General features: G+C 34.5%; 1 protein-coding gene across 2 annotated transcripts in view; it reads left to right on the forward strand.

Annotated features, from left to right (window-relative positions):
• The first annotated feature begins 3,636 nt into the window (after positions 1-3,636).
• Positions 3,637-18,430, forward strand: part of LOC140136030 (neuronal acetylcholine receptor subunit beta-4-like) — a 155,380-nt gene continuing 140,586 nt past the window's right edge. Inside the window, exons 1-2 of one of the 2 annotated variants that reach the window (XM_072157735.1) lie at positions 3,637-3,825; positions 3,973-4,315. In XM_072157735.1, the coding sequence (XP_072013836.1) occupies positions 4,216-4,315 (100 nt within the window). In that variant the 5' untranslated portion in view covers positions 3,637-3,825; positions 3,973-4,215. Of the gene's footprint in view, positions 3,826-3,868; positions 4,316-18,430 lie in introns of those variants that run through there. The other variant, XM_072157734.1, reaches the window with a different exon arrangement.

Genomic DNA, 18,430 nt, shown 5'->3' on the forward strand with positions numbered 1-18,430 from the left:
ATAATCAGAGATATATAATAAACTAATATCATCAAATCAGATCAAAATTAACAACGATATAAAATTGTTATATACCACGCTGAATCCATTGAGTAAATACCGATTTAGGTGGTTTAATCAAATATTTTACGCCGTTCACAAAAATACAGTCCTCTACAAACGTTTTATACAAAATATTCAAGCGATCTTATATCTATAATTCCCTTGTGTATATTGTTATAGATCAGTAGTAGTACAAATTAATCATAAACGAATTTCTGATGTTGTCTAATTCACATAATATCATGTATTTTCGTTATCAGTTATAAGGAGTTGTTAAGGTTAATGCAAATCCAGATATGTAGGTTGTTGTGTTGGTGGACATTAGTGAAATATCGGTCAGACCTCTATTTGTGTATCTTATATCGAAACCTTTTTATGTGTACTCACATTTACTTGAATAATCGATCCAGCAGTGGGCTTTCCATTCTGATATCACTTTAGATACCAAGTGTAAGTGAAGTTAGTAGTTTAGGCACGACTGACATATACCACTAAATGCAAGATCACATCACCAGCAAAATGAGTACGATAGAGATGCCACCGATAACAAGGTGTCACAATTATACAATATCAGTGTGGTTTTTTTTATTCGCTTACTCTTACACACCCGGGAGCTCTAGATAGCAAGTAGGCCTTAAAAAACTAAACACCCATTGCCTCAAGGTGCACCACGAGAGCCCTCAGTAACACATGTACCCGCATTGAGAAGGTTATTTTTTCAAGCTTTCCATTTCAACTTTGATTCGTGTGATACATTTTTACATTCGTGTTAAAATGTTTTACAGCTACAATACTCTTATGATAAGCGGTAAATGAATAGACGTCTTAAGATAGAAATAAGAAAACTGTTAATGACATCCAGACGCTAATGTATAATAAGCCGTCGGCTACTTTCATTGACATGTACAATGAAAATTGACATAGCTGTCATAAAGAAAATTGATTGACTTGTCACGGAAAAATTAAACTGCTTGCACATCGTGGTTTTACCGATTTCACATAACATTAAATGGCGGAAAAATATCAAAGAAAGATTACAGATGAATATGGGAGTAGATTAGTTGCCAAATGAAATAATATTGTTATTTCAAAGTGAAATACGAATTCACTGCCATGGTCATTGAACATGTTGAATGATAATGTTTGAACATATTTGTCATTATCTTACGTGAGACTCGAGACTCTGAAATTGAAGAATGTATTTGCTAAACGATGTTTTGTCTATTTAAAAACAGTTTTGTACTTAATGAAAATGTAACAAAATTTCATTTATAAACGTCATATACAATTATATTTGGTACAATGTGTAGCTGTGGTTCTCCTCTATCCATTGATATCAAAATAAGTACAAACATGCCCCACAAAATGTCTCTATGACGTCATAATGTGAGCGCGAATTGCAAATTTGGGTAATTCTGGCTATGAACAAATGTATAGGCAAAATCTCTGCTTAATATAAAAGGAAATTACTATTTTAACCTAACTAATAAGTAAAATGTCAAGAGCCTCAACAATTAAAAATATTATCATTAAAATGAGCGCAAATGATTGTTCTACGATTAGGTCGTTTGGGCGTAAACACACGCGTTTTTTATGACGGATAAAAAATCTTAGGCGGGTTGGTACAACCTTCGTAGTTCCAGGGTTAATACCGTGTAAAATGCAGGTGCAGTGTTTGAAATTGGTACAGGATCGCTTTTTCGAAATGTATTAAGACGTCATCGGTTACAGATTGCACCATGGTCATAATTTTATTCGGAATTCTTCTCCTGTGGAGATTTCTTTCAGCAAAATTATTTAAAATTTACAGCAATAACAACAAAGGTCGATTGTTCTATATTATATATTTCAAAGCCTCAAGTAAAAGAAAGATATGTGTTTCAAAATTGTATTAAAAAACATCGTCTACCGATTGTATTCTGGTCAAAGACATATAACAATAATAAGGAACAAAATACCTTTGGACAAACAATCAACATTTGACACGACCAAATTCTTACTACAATTCCTTCAGATAAAAGTTTTACACAAAACCTTTAGGGACAGTTTTATATATAAGGAAGCAGTTGTTTACATGTAATCTATTACATTCTGTAAGTATTCTCTCTGGTACTGGTATAAGTATTATGACGCTTACACACTTGATTTACAATAAGTAGTTCCCTGGTGATAGAAGTAAGCCTGCTAATGTTATTTGATTGCCCAGAGTGTTTATTAAGAAACTCCAGGAAACATCGCAAGGCCATGTTTATCTCATGTCCATCTTTAAGCAATCTTACAGATTTTAATCAGACAGGCGGAGAAGCACACAACTACGAGATGGCTCTAAGTTCCATCAATTAGATGCTCTCATTGATTTTTATGCTTTGCAAAATATGCGTACATAAAAGAAATATAAACGAAAATTGAATCACTGGGCAGGTGGAAACAAAGCGGTTTTGATATTTAATATCACGGTGTATTGGTGGATGAATACATCAATATCATATTCATCGATGATAATAAGCAAGCGATAAAAGGCTACGTGAACATTGATATCTAAGTCGTTTGCTTGAATATTGGTGTATTACACATTTCATATGAATTGAAAAAAAAATCAAGATATTTGTAATTTAAGTTTCATTGTCATTTGAAACCAGCGGCCTTTATTTTAACCTATTAGGACGTAAGAAAATCTGGGACACGAGAATATAAGTGTAGATCGCATACAAAGGCCGCAAATCTCAAGCAGTAAATAACCAAAAAATAATGTGAATTGAAAGTGTGAAAAATCAGAACCGGTGGGGTTTGAACCAGTGCACAAACGATTACAGGTCGAATTTACGTTATTAAGCTGCTTCATAAAGGAGAGTATTTTGAACCTATTTTAGCCATTATACTTAATTTCTTAATTGCCTCATTGGCTAATTATATATTCATTAAAATTAAAACATTAATTTTCATTAAATAACATCAAAACTATATTTTTAAGATGGCGGCACCAATTGTTCGGCATTATGCCGATATAAAAACGGTTTAGAATTAAAATTAGATTATAGCCTATTTATATCCCCTTAATGTGTAAATAATTCAATCTGAAATGTATCAAATGAGGTTTTAAGAAACAACAATATACAGCAACACTATTGGTATATAAGGCAAACATTATTCAGCCTGGAATACATGTCCCGCAAAATTAATAAAAAGAAGAACCCGTCCCATAGGCAATCCTCTCACACGCTCGGTGTATTGTATCATTCTTTGCAGGCATTTTTTGCCACTTCTTTTTTAACCATTCCAATTCTAACCTACCAGTTGAAAAACTCGTTACTACGTACGTATTTTAATATGTATTTATATTTCTCTATGGGCTGTTCAAATTCTAATCAATATGTGAACTCAGGGGATATGGGAGCGGGCTAATAATTGTTAAATCTGTTTGTTACGTACAGGAACCAATGGTGAGTCGGTCATCCCGTAAGTAATGTTTACGGTATTGCCTGGCCTGTTTCCCGCACAACATGCTCTACTGCCAAGCGGACAGCAGCGGGCGAAAATTGATTGGAAGAGACAGTGCATTGCGCTTGCGTCAAGCGCTACTCAATCAGGTTCATGCGCAGTAGTGTTATCAATGTGGCAACCGATACGATAGGTAATATGCATGGGGCATACCCAGCTGTTTGACACAGGTTAAGAAATAGCGCATGGCCACGGTCAGGAAGAACCAAGGTTGAAAGTTGTAAGGCGGCCTCATCGTCATGGAATGCTTACGGAATTCAACTTTCAAGACATGACAAATAAAAAGTATTACTATTACATTTGATTTGATAAAACTACCGCATTTTTATCACTTATCGTATGTTGTTGCAATTTTCCAACCACGCGTCAATCATCGATGGCGAAATACTGTTGAAATTTAACTTGAGTCTCTGCTACTTTTACTGTCCACAGCAGACAGCATGCGGCTTGTGTGTAGCGTGGATTCCATCCTGATCGAACTCTCGCTTAAAACTTAACTTTAGAACCGAAGTGGAACCAGATTTGTACGGAAGAACCAATACCATCAACACCATGTAGTTATATGCGTCATCGGATATTCGATTATGATACGAAGAGCTTTAAGTGACATTAAGCCCAAGGTTAGCGGATAACGGATTCAATTAGCGGAACACATTCACTGGTCTAGAAGAAAGAATGGCGACCAACGATTGGACTAGATTTGGGCAATGTATCTGCAGAAGACGTGTCATTTATATGTTGATTTGTTTTAGTTTAATATCTTGCGCACCAACGAGTAAGTATATCTATATTTAACCATCCTAAGTTAATTAATATTCATTTTTAAGCTTTCTTGCGTTCACTTTAAAGTTCTCTATAAATGCGTATTCATAATTAATACTATAATTCATTGCTAGTGAAATCAATATTGAGTACGCTATGCACAATCAAAGAATATGATAAGCTTACCAGGCACATATCAGATTCAGGCAATGAATTGTCGTAGTCTTACAAAACATTAAATAGAAATCAACCTGTAGGAGATACGAAATGAACAGCAACCATTTTTTTTCTTCAAACATGCCAAAACAAAAACAAACAAAAATGATGAAGGGTGAAACCGGAAGTGTACCTTCGGGATACGATCTTCATTGCAGACTATACCCAAAATATGCTATTCCCTATAACAACGCAATGGTGGATTATGCGTTATGTTAAACACCTACTAGTTTCAGTGTTTGTTGGATCATCAATTGAAATACACTCGTGTCTTCTTTAATGTTTACTAATTAAGTTTTGAATAATTTTAATTATATATACCTGCTTCACGGTTGTTATTGCCTAAGGGTTGTTATTATCAAACAGAGGATCTTTTTTTGTTTACTAGGGTCTCAGATTACCTTTCTAACTGATGTACGTGGTTTTCTTGCGACTCAGTTGTCACCCAAGCATAATCACTTGCAATATCAGATGTTGATGTTCCACTCTATATTCAAAAACGATTTCTGTGGTTAATTAATTATAATAATATGATCATTAACACTAACTCATGGAACAGGTAATTTACAGTATTCGATTCCTGGAGTGTTATTAATTATCCAAATCATATGATTCATAGCATTTGTACCCTTAAGTTGAATTTTTTTTTCTGTCGATTGACTTCTACGAGGCGTGGAATTACCATAAGTTATCAAAATAATTTGAAACAACAACAGTGAATAATAAATTCATATACGCTTATAAACCATCTTGACAAACGACGCTGTAAATTTTACCTGCCTGTTATAGTAGCATCAACACTGACTATCATTTTACCACCTTTTTCACGTTGCGTGATGAGAAATCGAGAAGATACTGGTATTGTTCTTTTGTTTGCATTTCAAGATTGCAGAGACTAAGGAATATTTAGAACAAGATGGGCATGAATGTAAGCTTACACACTCCTCTGCTTGTCTGTTGCATTCATCTCGTCACGTTCTATAAATTGCCGGGTATTCGTCGAATAATGTAAAAGAAATACTACCGAGGTGTTTCAATTAATACTTGCAAATGTCGTGTGAAAGCAGCACAATTGCTATTGATAAAAGGCAGCACAAGACTTCAATTAAAACTCAGACATTGCGTACACAAGTATACCATTTTAACCAAGTGAATAGCAACACAAAAGCTTCAATTAAAACTTGCCAATGCCAGTGCCAAAACACAGTCATTTGAAACTGGCAAAGGATACACGTGGTCAAGCTTTGTGAGGCATAAGTACACCTGGGGGCGTGAAAATGTAAATAAATTTGTGTCTCGTGTCACAGAGACTATATTAACTAGGGGGTATACATGTATATACACATTTCCGAGACCAGTAATTACCCACATAGGGGTCACATACAATAGGTGACGCCAAGACCTCGTTTTCTTTCAATCATTGGGCTGTTCTATTTGAAATCCACACTACCCCTGTGGAAGATTTTTGAAATATCTTTCTCAGGGGGGAGTATGTTTTTCAAATGTAATTGGTCAGGGTTGATCATTTTGAAACTCATACTCCCTCTGTATTATGGCTTTACCTATATCTTCCACAACAGGAGTGAGTATTTCAAATGGAAGTTACCCAATTGTCTATTCTATTCAAAACTTATACTCCCTTTGTGGAAGACTTCAGCTAATCTTCCACAGGGGTAGTGTGGATTTTAACTGGAATAGCCCATTGCGAGTATCTGAAAGTGATAGGTCGATGTCAAATTGGAAATCACCCTAGGATAAAATATCACTGAATATTGACACTGAATATCAATGAATTTGACCTTTTATATTCAATATCGTTTACTTTGTTTAGGTCTTCAAATGCAGATTTTGAATTCTTAAATTTATATTCATTCCATATTTCTATATTATTAAGGGAGTACTACACCCCTCGATAAATTTGTGTCAATTTTTGCATTTTTCTCAAAAACTAATAACACACTGGGAACAAAAGTTATGTATATCATAGGGGCAAGGAATCCAATTACTACACTGGAATTTCAGTGACCCAAGACAAGCGGTTCGTTATTTATGATAAGAAATAAGGTACCGCTAGGATGTACCTCATTTCCTATCATATATACTGAACTGCTTGTCTTGAGTCACTGAAATTCCAGTGTAGTAATTTTGTTACCAGTGTGTTATTATTTTTTTGAGAAAAATGCAAAAAATAGTCACAAATTTACCACAGGGGTGTAGTACCCCCTTAATATAACGAAGCCATTATTAACATCACATATTGCATATGTCAATAAAGGTTTACAAAGAATGAAATCCAATGGAATACATCAATTAATACTTCAATTGTAAATGATATTATACTCTGAAATGTAACGAATACCACGAAATGTAAACCATATGCAATATAATATTAAAATCAATGCTTTGTTATCAATAACGAACTTAATATTTATGCAATAGTTGTTTTATTAAACACATTGTGAAAGCACGCGTTGCATTTATCAGAAAATGTCGCAGAGAAAAACTATGTGATGTTTTTGGTACATTAAGTAAAAACTGCATAACTTTCATATTGTTTTAACCAATTTATTAACCTGATAAATCAATAAAACACATTTAAATTTATAATAGCATTTGCTGCCTCATTCCCAAATTGAAATACATTTCACTCGTACTTTACATTTTCTTTTTAAAAGAGGATTTTCAGAAGAGATTTAGATCTTCATACCGATATATACTAGCACTTCTAGATCCCATCTACCAAATTGAAATAGTAATCAAAATGTTCAAGTGCTTACAGAAATAATAAATCCAATCAGCAAGTACAGAAATTCAAACTCACCTTCGCATCTTCTACTTAACTCTTATTTAGATTGAAAATATACACAGCAGTCTCGACTAATCAATTATTGTGTCTTAGAAATATTCGCGTGCTTAATGTGCATTCTTTCATGTTCTTGGTACATTCTTCAGTTGCGATTGAAATTAGAAATTAATGTTATTAGAGCACATAAGGTCAAAATGTGATGTTATTCCATGCATGTACCCGTACATGTTTGCACAATTCTACAAATTAATATTGATTGCATTAACGTAGGTTCTCACAGTGTTCATGAGGAGCGACAACGTTCTCTCATGTGTGATAATGAAAACCTACAATACAATTTATAATAGCATCTAGAAATAGGTGACATACTTAATATTATATGACCTCAACACCACAACATCGGAGTTATAGAGGCAAGTTTCCGTAACAAATAACAATAAGTTAAATACATCAAGTGTCACAAAGAGTTAGCAGATTTTTAACATGTGAGCTAAGTAGGATTCAGAGAGGAGCAAATGTTTCCTCTGCCACAAAATGAATCAATGGCGCTAACTTTAAATCATATAGTTTGACATCGGTTCATTAACCCTGGTTACATATGGTATATGACATATGGTTGCTATAAATCAGGCTATTCCCAAACGATGTCAAACGGCTAGCCAACAAAATATGACGCTGCCCTCCAACTGCCCTGACTTTTATTGCAAGAGTATGTTGTTCATTGGCAAAAATAACCTCCCTTAGTCACAGCCTTTCCTTCATCTTCTCATTCTCTTCTTCCTTCTTATTTTTTTTTTTGTTTTTTCTTTCTTTTTGATCATCTTCTTCCTTTTTGTTATTTTTATCCCTTCTTCTTCGTCTTCTACTACTAGCACTGAGTTCTTCAATTCTTCTTCTTCCTCTTCATATTCTTTACTTTCATCATCATCTTCTTTTTCTCCTTCCTCATCCCCCTCTTCTTCTTCTTCTTCTTCCTCATCTTCTTCTTAATTCTTCTTCATCATTACCTTCTTTTTCTTCATCATGTTCTTCCACCTCCTCTTCTTCTTTTTCTTCTTCCTACTCTTTTCTTTTCTTCTTCTTCCTCTTCTTCTTCTTCTTCTTCTTCTATTTCTTCTTCTTCTTCTTCTTCTTCTGCTTCTTCGTCTTCTCCTTCTTCTCTTTCTTCTTCTTCTTCTTCTTCGTTTTCTTCTTCTTCTCGTCTTCTTCTCGTCTTCTTTTTTTCTTCTTTTTCTTCTTCTTCCTCTTCAAGTTTTCTACTTCTTCTTCCTCTTCCTCATTTTCTTCTTCTTCATCATCATCTTTTTCATCGTCGACTTCTTCTTCATCTTCTTCTTCGTCGTCTTCTCCTTCTTCTCTTTGTTCTTCTCTTTGTTCTTCTTTTTCTTCCTCTTCAAGTTTTTCTACTTCTTCCTCTTCCTCTTCCTCATTTTCTTCTTCTTCATCATCATCTTTTTCATCGTCGTCTTCTTCTTTACCTTCTTCTTCTTCCTCCTCTTCTTCTTCCTCTTTTTCTTCATCATCATCTTCTTCTTCTTCCTCTTCTCCTTTTGCTCTTTCCTCTTTTTCATTTGCCTTGTTCTTCCATCTTCTTTTGGTTCTTCTTCTTTCTTTCTTTCTTTCTTTTTTCTGTCTCTTTCTTTTTCTTTTTTTCTGCTGCTATATGTCTTCTCCTCCTTTACCTTTTACGCTTGCTCTGCTTGGTTTTTAAAAAGAATTTTGCGCTTGTTATTCCTATGGTCTTGTCTTGTCTTGTTTCTTGTTCTTCTTCTCCGCCATCTTCTTCTGCTACTTCTACTGCTAATACGTCTCCACCTTCTAATACCACTTCATACGCTTGTTCTGCTGTTTTTTATTTATCTTCTTCTTCACTTTGCTCTGTAGCTACCATCCCCTTTGTTCTTTAGTGTAAATTTTCCATTACCCGATTTTCCTTATAAAAGAATGAGCAATATTTTGTGCCGCACTTTTATTCTGCTATTGATATTATATTGTTGAATTCATAGTTTTTGTTGTCACTCTAAAAGGTGCTAAAAGGTTCTATTCTATTTTCATACGCAGTTATACTTTGATCAGCACGGAATATTTTGTGTCTTTGCTTAGAAAATAGACCGCCTTTTTGTGCAAGAAATCATGTATCTTCTTTGTTCATTTGTTTGGGTGAAGAAAAAGGAAGATAATAACCCATACAGGCCATGTTGTCATCTTTGTAAACTTTAATATGTATGTAACTCTGTGTAAAGTTTAATACAAAAGATATTTATATCAATCCGCTTTGCGGTGTAATGAACCCTCCTGTTGAGTACTGGTCGATGGATACGTGATATCGAAATGCCACAAATAATGTAGACTTACCACATCCTGGGTTTCTTCTAACAACAAATTTACCTATACTTAATGGTTTGTTGTTGCTTGTGCATGTCGTGCTGTTGACGCTTTAATAAATATTTCACTCCTTCATGATATAGGTATAAATTCTTAAAATGATGGCCATCGAGTGTACGTTGCAAATTAGCAGTACAACAAACTACATTTATGTCAAAAGACCAGAAATCTGGTAGGATATAATAATAAATCAATCAAAATTTATGAAAAATTAGAGTTGTTATATCCGTTTACAGTTGACTAACGATATGATTTCGACCTCTTTCTTGTGACATTTTGATTATCATGTTCCTTTAGACTGAACATGCGGAAAACGTTTGGTTTGTCTGGGATACATGCTTGTTAAGTTGACAGAAAATTAACATTTTTAAAACAACTGAACTTATTCATTAAAGGTGTCATATAAATGAAAGAGTGTTAAGATGAAATTAAGATGGCCACATTTATTAATGGAATATTCCAGTTGCAATCCTTTAAATAGTAGGCCTAGACATGACCTTACTCTATAGATTTCAAATCTATCCATAGTCATCCATTCATGTACCACATTTGAAATTCAGAGGTGTAAGGATTTCAACAGGAATACCCCCCCCCTATGAGTCTATTCATTAGAAATTACTTTGATCATTTCAACCATTAACCAACCTATATGGCAGAAAAGAGATCATAAATTGCAAACATAAAAATAAATATACAAGTACAAGATCATTGTCGAGAACAAAATGACAATTTTAAATTCGGAGCATTACGCACACAGTTGCAGTCGTTATTTCTCTAGCCTGATGGGTCAGTAAAGTTACTCACCCCTACTCTATAGCCTCTTCTTTTGATGTAACTAAAGCTTCTTTCCCATTTTATTCATCTGCCTCAGTCCTCATCGACTTACTTACTCCAGTTAATATATCCTCGTGTTTCCTTTCCACCATTCCCCTTTTCATTTATTTCCTAAAACTTAATCCCTCTAATATATTCATGTTGCAAATGAGTCGTACATTTCCTAATGTGAAGCCTTTTGCCGTCATTTGTAATAGGTATATAGCTTTGATGAATGTGTAATTACTGTCAAGTGAAAAGGGCGATATTTTGTAACACGCGGTATTGATGAAATGCTAGAATTTCGTGCATTTTATATATCACGTGAAACAAATCTAGTCGTGAAGGGAATTTTAGTATATCTCTTTAACTATATAGAATAGACTTGAAACACAAAATATCACGAATTGCCTCTTTTGTTAACCTAATTTCATGTTTTATTGGGACATCAGGTTTAACCTATCTATTATACTGCTGTCTCGCAGCTCCTCTCCAATTAGTCCATAACAGCTGTACAATGTAGCATCGCCATAGTATATCAGTATGTCTCGAGTTATCTTATCAGTCTAAAAGCTTATATTGTGCGTAATAAAATCCTGAACTATTGAGCCTCATAATCATTTTAACAGACTAGCTATACGACAACATAAATTTGTGTTGAAGTTTCTGGATTATCACCTTTGACGTTTTTAAACTCGCATTTATTACCTTTGACCTTAACCACGTGGTGCATCAAAATGATGTATGTAGTCAATGGGCGGTATTGATGACCATGATGGGCGGTATACAATATACCTATCATCGTAAACTTTGAGGTGAGAAGGTTATAGCAGAATGTGTCATCGTACACTGTTAGTGATACCAAAACATATCATGTTTGACCTTTTAAATGTATGTTTTGAAATACACTTACATACGTACTTACTGTCTTACAATGATATACTGTCAAACGGGGTTTTAAACAGATTCAAAGAACGTGTATATAAGCAGAATGTCTTTCTTAAAATAATATTTAACAAAAAAAAATTCCCTGTTTATCATATAAATTGAGTTCTGCGTTTATTATACGGCTGATACCTGGCTCGTAAAGTGTAACCCTATAGAGAGAAAGACGGAGACTACCGCGTAGTAAACTGTACTTGTGGTTAACTGATCCTATCGCGTTGCTTAATAGTCGCCATGCTTGAACTTTCCGTGGTGTGGCCTGACATTTTATGCCGCAATTATATGATAAGCTTCATCCATATAGATAAGTTTCAATGACCAACGCGGCGTGATGATAAAAATTTCATTCAAACCAAAAACGAAATTGACAATTGCTGTACTATGTAATTATTGATTCTTTGCTTCCATTGTCGTATTTGATTCATTAAGAAATATCAAAAGGAGTTACAAATTGTCATGAACTATTGGCGAACAACAACATTTTGGTCACGTCGAACATGACAAGGCATTAGATATATTTGTTACAAAGCCACATATATGCATAATGCTAATGAAATCCTTGTTTGTGCTCACCTCTTTCACGTGCTTAGATATATTTCTTACTTGTTAGCTCGAGTATATAAGAGAGAGGTGAAATTTCATTCTTTGAGTGTCACGACATTGATCATTCAAGAGAAAGATATTTCCCCGGATATTTCATCGTAGAATAAGGAACTGGAGCTTTTCCTTCTTTTCCTTAATGGTTTTACTCACGTTTAATACTTTAAGGGGGTACTACACCCCTGCTCAATTGTGTGCCTATTTTTGCATTTTTCTCAAAAATTATAGAGCATTGATGACAAGTAAGATATGTATAGGGATCAAGGACTACAACTACTGCACTGGACAACAGTTGTGGAGTTACAGTCAAAAATGAGGGAAACCCAATATTTGATCAATAAATCAACTTGCCTTAAGTTCCTGAATATTGTCAGTGCAGTAGTTGTAGTCCTTGCCCCTATAATATACATATCTTCCTTGTCACCAATGCGCTATAATTTTTGAGAAAAATGTAAAAATAGGCACAAAATTGGGCAGGGGTTTAGTTCCCCCTTAAGACAATACTGTCACGTGTTTCTTTCGTCTGTCACGTGTTTCTTTCGTATTATTAACCAGGGGGGTTGGTGTTTTATAAGATGCAAGCATGTCTTCCTGAACCATCCAAAATTCGCCCGTTTAAGCCCGAGCAACCATGGTAGACAGCTATTTTGCAAGTCGGACAACTAGCTGCTTAATCAGGCATTCGTAAGTTATGTTGATCGTGCTTAACTAGATTACAGCGTAAACAGTTTATTTTCAGTGTTTATACATAGGGCCCTACTGTGTACTATAGAAGAAAAAGCTACCTAGTGAAGTCACTGTAGACAGTTTAGGTCAGCCACACGTGGCTGTTAGATTCAGTTTTAGTTCACTGAAATAAATAGGAGAACGCGTGCCCCGCCATGTTTGATTTGTCATATGCGCTTGTGTGAAAATCCAATATGGCGTCAAACATATCACTTTCAAATTCTTTTTCTCATAAACTCTTTGTTCTAGCTACACAAGCAAGTACGCAGGAGCACATAGCCATAATGTACGCCTTTATTCCTGATCATATGGCGCATGGGACGTGTTGCGCGACGTCGATCGCGTTAACGCATTATGAATGAAGCAAATCTCCATGAATCTGAATTAGTCTGGATTTAATGCGCAATATGTAGTCGATCCCATTGAAGACGTGAATCATGGAACTGATGCCTTCAAACTCGATAGAGGTAGATTCCGGCTAAAAGGTGCTGATGTATTATGTTACACGGAGAACAAATGTGCCACTCCAATCAGTACATATGAATTACGGCTGCAAAATAACAGATTGATTAAGGTTTAAGTTGTTTAGAGAGGCCGGGCCACTTTCTTGTAAAAGATTAACAATAGCACTTGACAGATAGTGAACAATTCTGTTAACCTCAAACTACTGTCATGCCAATGGCTGTGTACTGACACTGATTTGAAAGTCTTGATGACCTAGTATTGCGCAAACATTAACAAAATACGCCGGAAAATTCGGTGTTAGTGACTAATTTTGGCGATAAGATTGTCAAATTGTTTTCTGAACATGGTTTTCAGCTTACACATATTAATTTATGGGAAATAACCTGCAATCTTTGCAGGATCTGTGGTTCAACCAAAGTCCGCAGTTGACCTTCGGGAGTCTTTAAGCCGGTTTCATGGTCGAGTTATTTACTCCTTGTAAGTGCGAAATTGGATTTAATTTGGCTCATTCTACCTTTTTAAAAATTAAAAACGCGCTAATGAAATGCGCTGTTCAAGGTTTATGGCTGTTTTATATCATTGTATCACATAATATTAAAAATGGGAACGCTGCTGTTCTATCCTATGGAATTGCAAAAATATCACACGGTTATACCGCACCTAGAAAATGTACTTATCACACACTATTATGTAGTCAATACCGAATTATAAATGCAACAAAACATTGTACATAAATCTATGTTAATATGAAGTCTCCTCATCAAAAAACCAATTTAAATTACCCTTTCTCATTATTGCTCTTAAGGGTAGATGAGGTATTGTTGGTCGAAGCAACCTAAAATCGATTTTCATTATCTAGATCAATATATTATTGAAAATTAACACCTTGATGTTTTGCAAAAGTTCATTCTATAAATCGTATATTTTGCAAACTTGCTTAATTTATTGTTGTTATTGAGTTATTTACATATTACAAAAGTGTTGTTGTTTCAGCCCTCTTTACAACATAACTCAAGGACCGCAGCACCTATAAAAGTATATCTGTGATATTTTAATTCTTCTACACGCTCGCTATGAATTGAGCAATGCAGTTTTTACCAAAGCTCAATACCATTCGTAATACCATTGTGAACTACCAAATCACAACAGTTTAAAATAATTAATAACCTTAATGTTCATAAGAACACGCGTTATCTTTAACAGTTACTGTTATCACTTAAAAACCAATTACCCAACACCAGACATGCTTCATGATCAATTATTATAAATTTGGTTTACAATGATATTTCATTCATACCAATTTAGAATGTACTTATTCACGATTCGAATTCTATTTATGGTGACAATCTAAAAATTAACAAACAGTGCAAAAGCATGTGAATATATCACTGAGGGTCCCGATGCGCGATGCTGCGGGCTCGCACGTCCTGGCCCTCGAAGATGTTGGCTAATTTCAAGTACTTTAAAATAATATCGTAAGTAAACCTCACACAGAAATTACAGAACAGAAACTCTATAATAATGGGTAACTAGGTTTATCAAGTCATCTATAATTAACAAAATAATAACATTAATAATTGTTGATCGTATCGTGTGCATCTTATTGTAGCGAATTTAGGTCAAACACAGAAAGTGCCGACTTTAAGATAGATAGGTATTCAAAGAGCTTTAATAACCGCCATTATATACAGTGGAGACAATATTGGATTTCAAACGGAGCTACATTAAAATGTTCATGCTCTGCGTAGCCATAGGCTTCAACATTTAAAAAAATCCAAGTTTAAGAATTTTTTGCAAAATATCAAGAGCTATCTCTTGAGCCTCTGAACCAATACTAGGCTTGTTTGTGCTCATTTTAATGTATTTTTCATGCTGATTCCAAATATGATCATGAAAATTTACAATTCGAACATTTGTCAATTTTTTCAATTTTTTAAAAAACTTGTCTTCTCCAGTCGAAACCGCGTGGAGTTAATAATCGGGTCCTAAGTTCATCGTACATTTGAACGCAACAAGTAATACATCTGAGATGGACAACGTACTGAGAAGACCAGACATGATCGATGAGCCAAGTCCCTCTAGAAGAAACTTTTCAACAATATTTATTTTGCTCCTTTCTATCCATTTATAGTGAGTCCGGCGATCGCACGCGCCATATTCTGTTACCAGTAGGATCGATCAGCGAAATTTAGGTAGATTTGAGTGAGTGAAAAGGTTATCACGGGACTGTCTTTTAAAGCAAAGCCACGCCATTGTTACTTGAGATACAAATTGTTTATGAAGTTAACGCTGCTTGCCTGTCTGTTTGTCAGGGGCCCATTAAAGTGTATATTTATCTTTACTACCTCCTTTATATTCTGTTTAAATCATTTGAGGATTTTATGGTCTGCAAAAGAGTTTAAAGGAATTTAACAACCTATTATTTGTACCATTCATATATTGAAAGAGATGTTTACTTGTTGATTTATATATAATTATATAAGTTAAACTATTTTTTGTAAAATGTCCCCACACATGGTCAACGCCATTTTAAAAATCTATTTGGCCAATGTGACGTACCGATGCCCTTAACTATCTGTGTGTATCACATTATACAATGACCACTAATGTTTCACGTGGTCAACTGTGCAATCATGTGAGTGTATATTTAGATGAATGCTTTGTCATTCAATTTTTTGTTCAGCTACTCAATGCACGAAGAATGGCCATGATGATGTTACATTTAATCGGAGAGTGTTTAAAAATTGCGCCTCCCATAAGTGATGATTTTAAAAAAGTACTACTAAACAAGACTCGCCAGAAGTATGGTGAGTATTAACATGTAAATATATTATCAACAAAATCATATTTTGATTTAACCCTATGATACAATTCAGTTAACAATTGAATACCTGAATACAAAACCCACCCAAGTCCATACTTTGGTAAAATTGAGTTAATTTTATTTTAGCAACTATTTTAAACTGTTGCGATTTGGTAGTTCACAGCATCTTGCAAAATTGTAGTGAGCTTTGAAAAAAATGACATTGATCATTTCATAATGAGTGTGTTGAAGAATGGGAGCAAAGAGTAAAGAATACACTTACTATGTGATTAAAAACCCAAGTCTGGCATACAGAATTACCCTTCACGAAGTCCCCAAAATGCAAATCGTCATACCTAGTACAGTTTAACCCACTCATTTGAATGTATAACTTGCCCTATTTCCCAGGTAACTCTAACTGAAGGAATTAAATGATACACATTTTTTTTAGTTTTCTAAAAATCACTTTCCATGGACTTGGGTTGGGTGGGTTTTGTTTTCATGTATTCAATTCATTACACCTGATACAACTGAATAAGATAATTAAAATTATTTATTTTCCCCTGTTAAAGAAATTAAAATTATTTATTTCCCCCTGCTATTTACAAACATTTTGTTATTACCCCTGCAAGTAAATGACCCTTGGACACAAAGTGAGTATTAAAACACGAGCACATTGTCATATTTACTTGAAAATATATTTTCTCACAACGCAATACTCTGGTCAATTTGCTAAAATGTAACCCAACACTTGACTTGAGCTAGTCCCCTCCCCCATTTGACAAAGTCCATCATGTGAAAGGCCACAACAATAGCGCGTTTAATCAAAAGACACATATAGCAGCTAAAGACCTGGTGAAAGATGCCGGCACAATGTTTTAAACAATACACATGCGCATAATAAAAATGTAAACAAAATTAAAAATTAGTCTCAAATTCCGTAACTTTACCACTTAGCTGATGGGCTTATGTACTCTGAATGGAGTATTCTTCTTAACGAAATTAACATTATTGATTTCCCCCTGTTATTTAAAAACATTTTGTTATTGCCCTGCAAGCAAATGACCCTTGGACACAAAGTGAGTATGAAAACACGAGTACATTGTCATATTTTACTTGAAAATATATTTTCTCACAACGCAATACTCTGGTCAATTTGCTACAATGTAACCCAACACTTCATATTATAGATTTACCTCTACACATCTTATATTAAAAAACAAGATGAAGAGAGACAGGCAGATCACGTGATTAATTAGGAAACTCGTCAAGTAGAGGAGAGTATGAGATTAAAGAATATCTGTAGAGAAATATATAATTATATGTGACCGTCCATCACAAACCGCTCGTTAAGTCGGCAAATTGTATTCTGAGCTACAGCCCAAAATGTGCATAAAGGTTGTATTCATATGTACCTCAAGTTGCTGCGACATGTTCTTCGTTTTGTTAGTGACAGTCAAAAACTGTTTAAACCAATCATTAATCCTATTGTTGAAGAGGATAATAAGCTTCTACCTATGTATAGAATTCGTAAATAGGTCTAGTCTTTGTTTGCTTTGGCTATATCCTGTTCAAGTGGTGGGATTTAACCATTAACAATGAGAGGACATTCCTGAACCTCGTTGACTTGGAGATGATTTGAAGTGACCGCCAATTATGACTGTTTAATCTTTATTATACCAGCAATGTGGAAAAATAGACATACGTAGCATCGAAATATAAAGGTATCTTTTGCTGAAAGAGCAAAGTTCAACAAACCATTACTCCGCAAATGATATATTATTTTAAAGCTTATATTTTCTAAACACGAAATAAAACATAATTGACCGGTGGCTGACTTTACGAGAGTTTCGTGGTGGACGGTCACATATAGGAAAAATAAACAGGTTAAATGTAAGAATAAAGTATGTAAAATAATGCAGTATAGATGTCATATGATCTGCTCTTTCCAAGCATACTTCATCCTACAACACCGAATCCGTAAATAGCTGTTAATGATTTATGATGTTTACTTTCACTGGTTGTCATTGTTGTTTTGTGGTAAGAAACTTACATCTGCTCAAGGCTATATAAGTTTATTATGATCAGATGTGATATTACTTATTACATTAAGGTTGAATAAGTCAAGCTTGGCCCCTCCCCCATTTGATAATGTCCATCATGTGAAAGGCAACAACAAGAGCTGTTAATCAAAAGACACATATAGCAGCTAAAGACCTGGTGAAATATGCCGGCACAATTTTTTAAACAAAACACATGCGCATAATAAAAATGTTTTTAAAAAACGTTCAAATAGTCTCAAATTCGACAACTTTACCACTTAGGAGATGATGGGGTTATGTACTCTGAATAGACTACATTAAGAACCT

The sequence above is a fragment of the Amphiura filiformis genome, chromosome 16, assembly GCF_039555335.1.
Source record: "Amphiura filiformis chromosome 16, Afil_fr2py, whole genome shotgun sequence".
In the NCBI taxonomy this organism is placed as follows: domain Eukaryota; kingdom Metazoa; phylum Echinodermata; class Ophiuroidea; order Amphilepidida; family Amphiuridae; genus Amphiura; species Amphiura filiformis.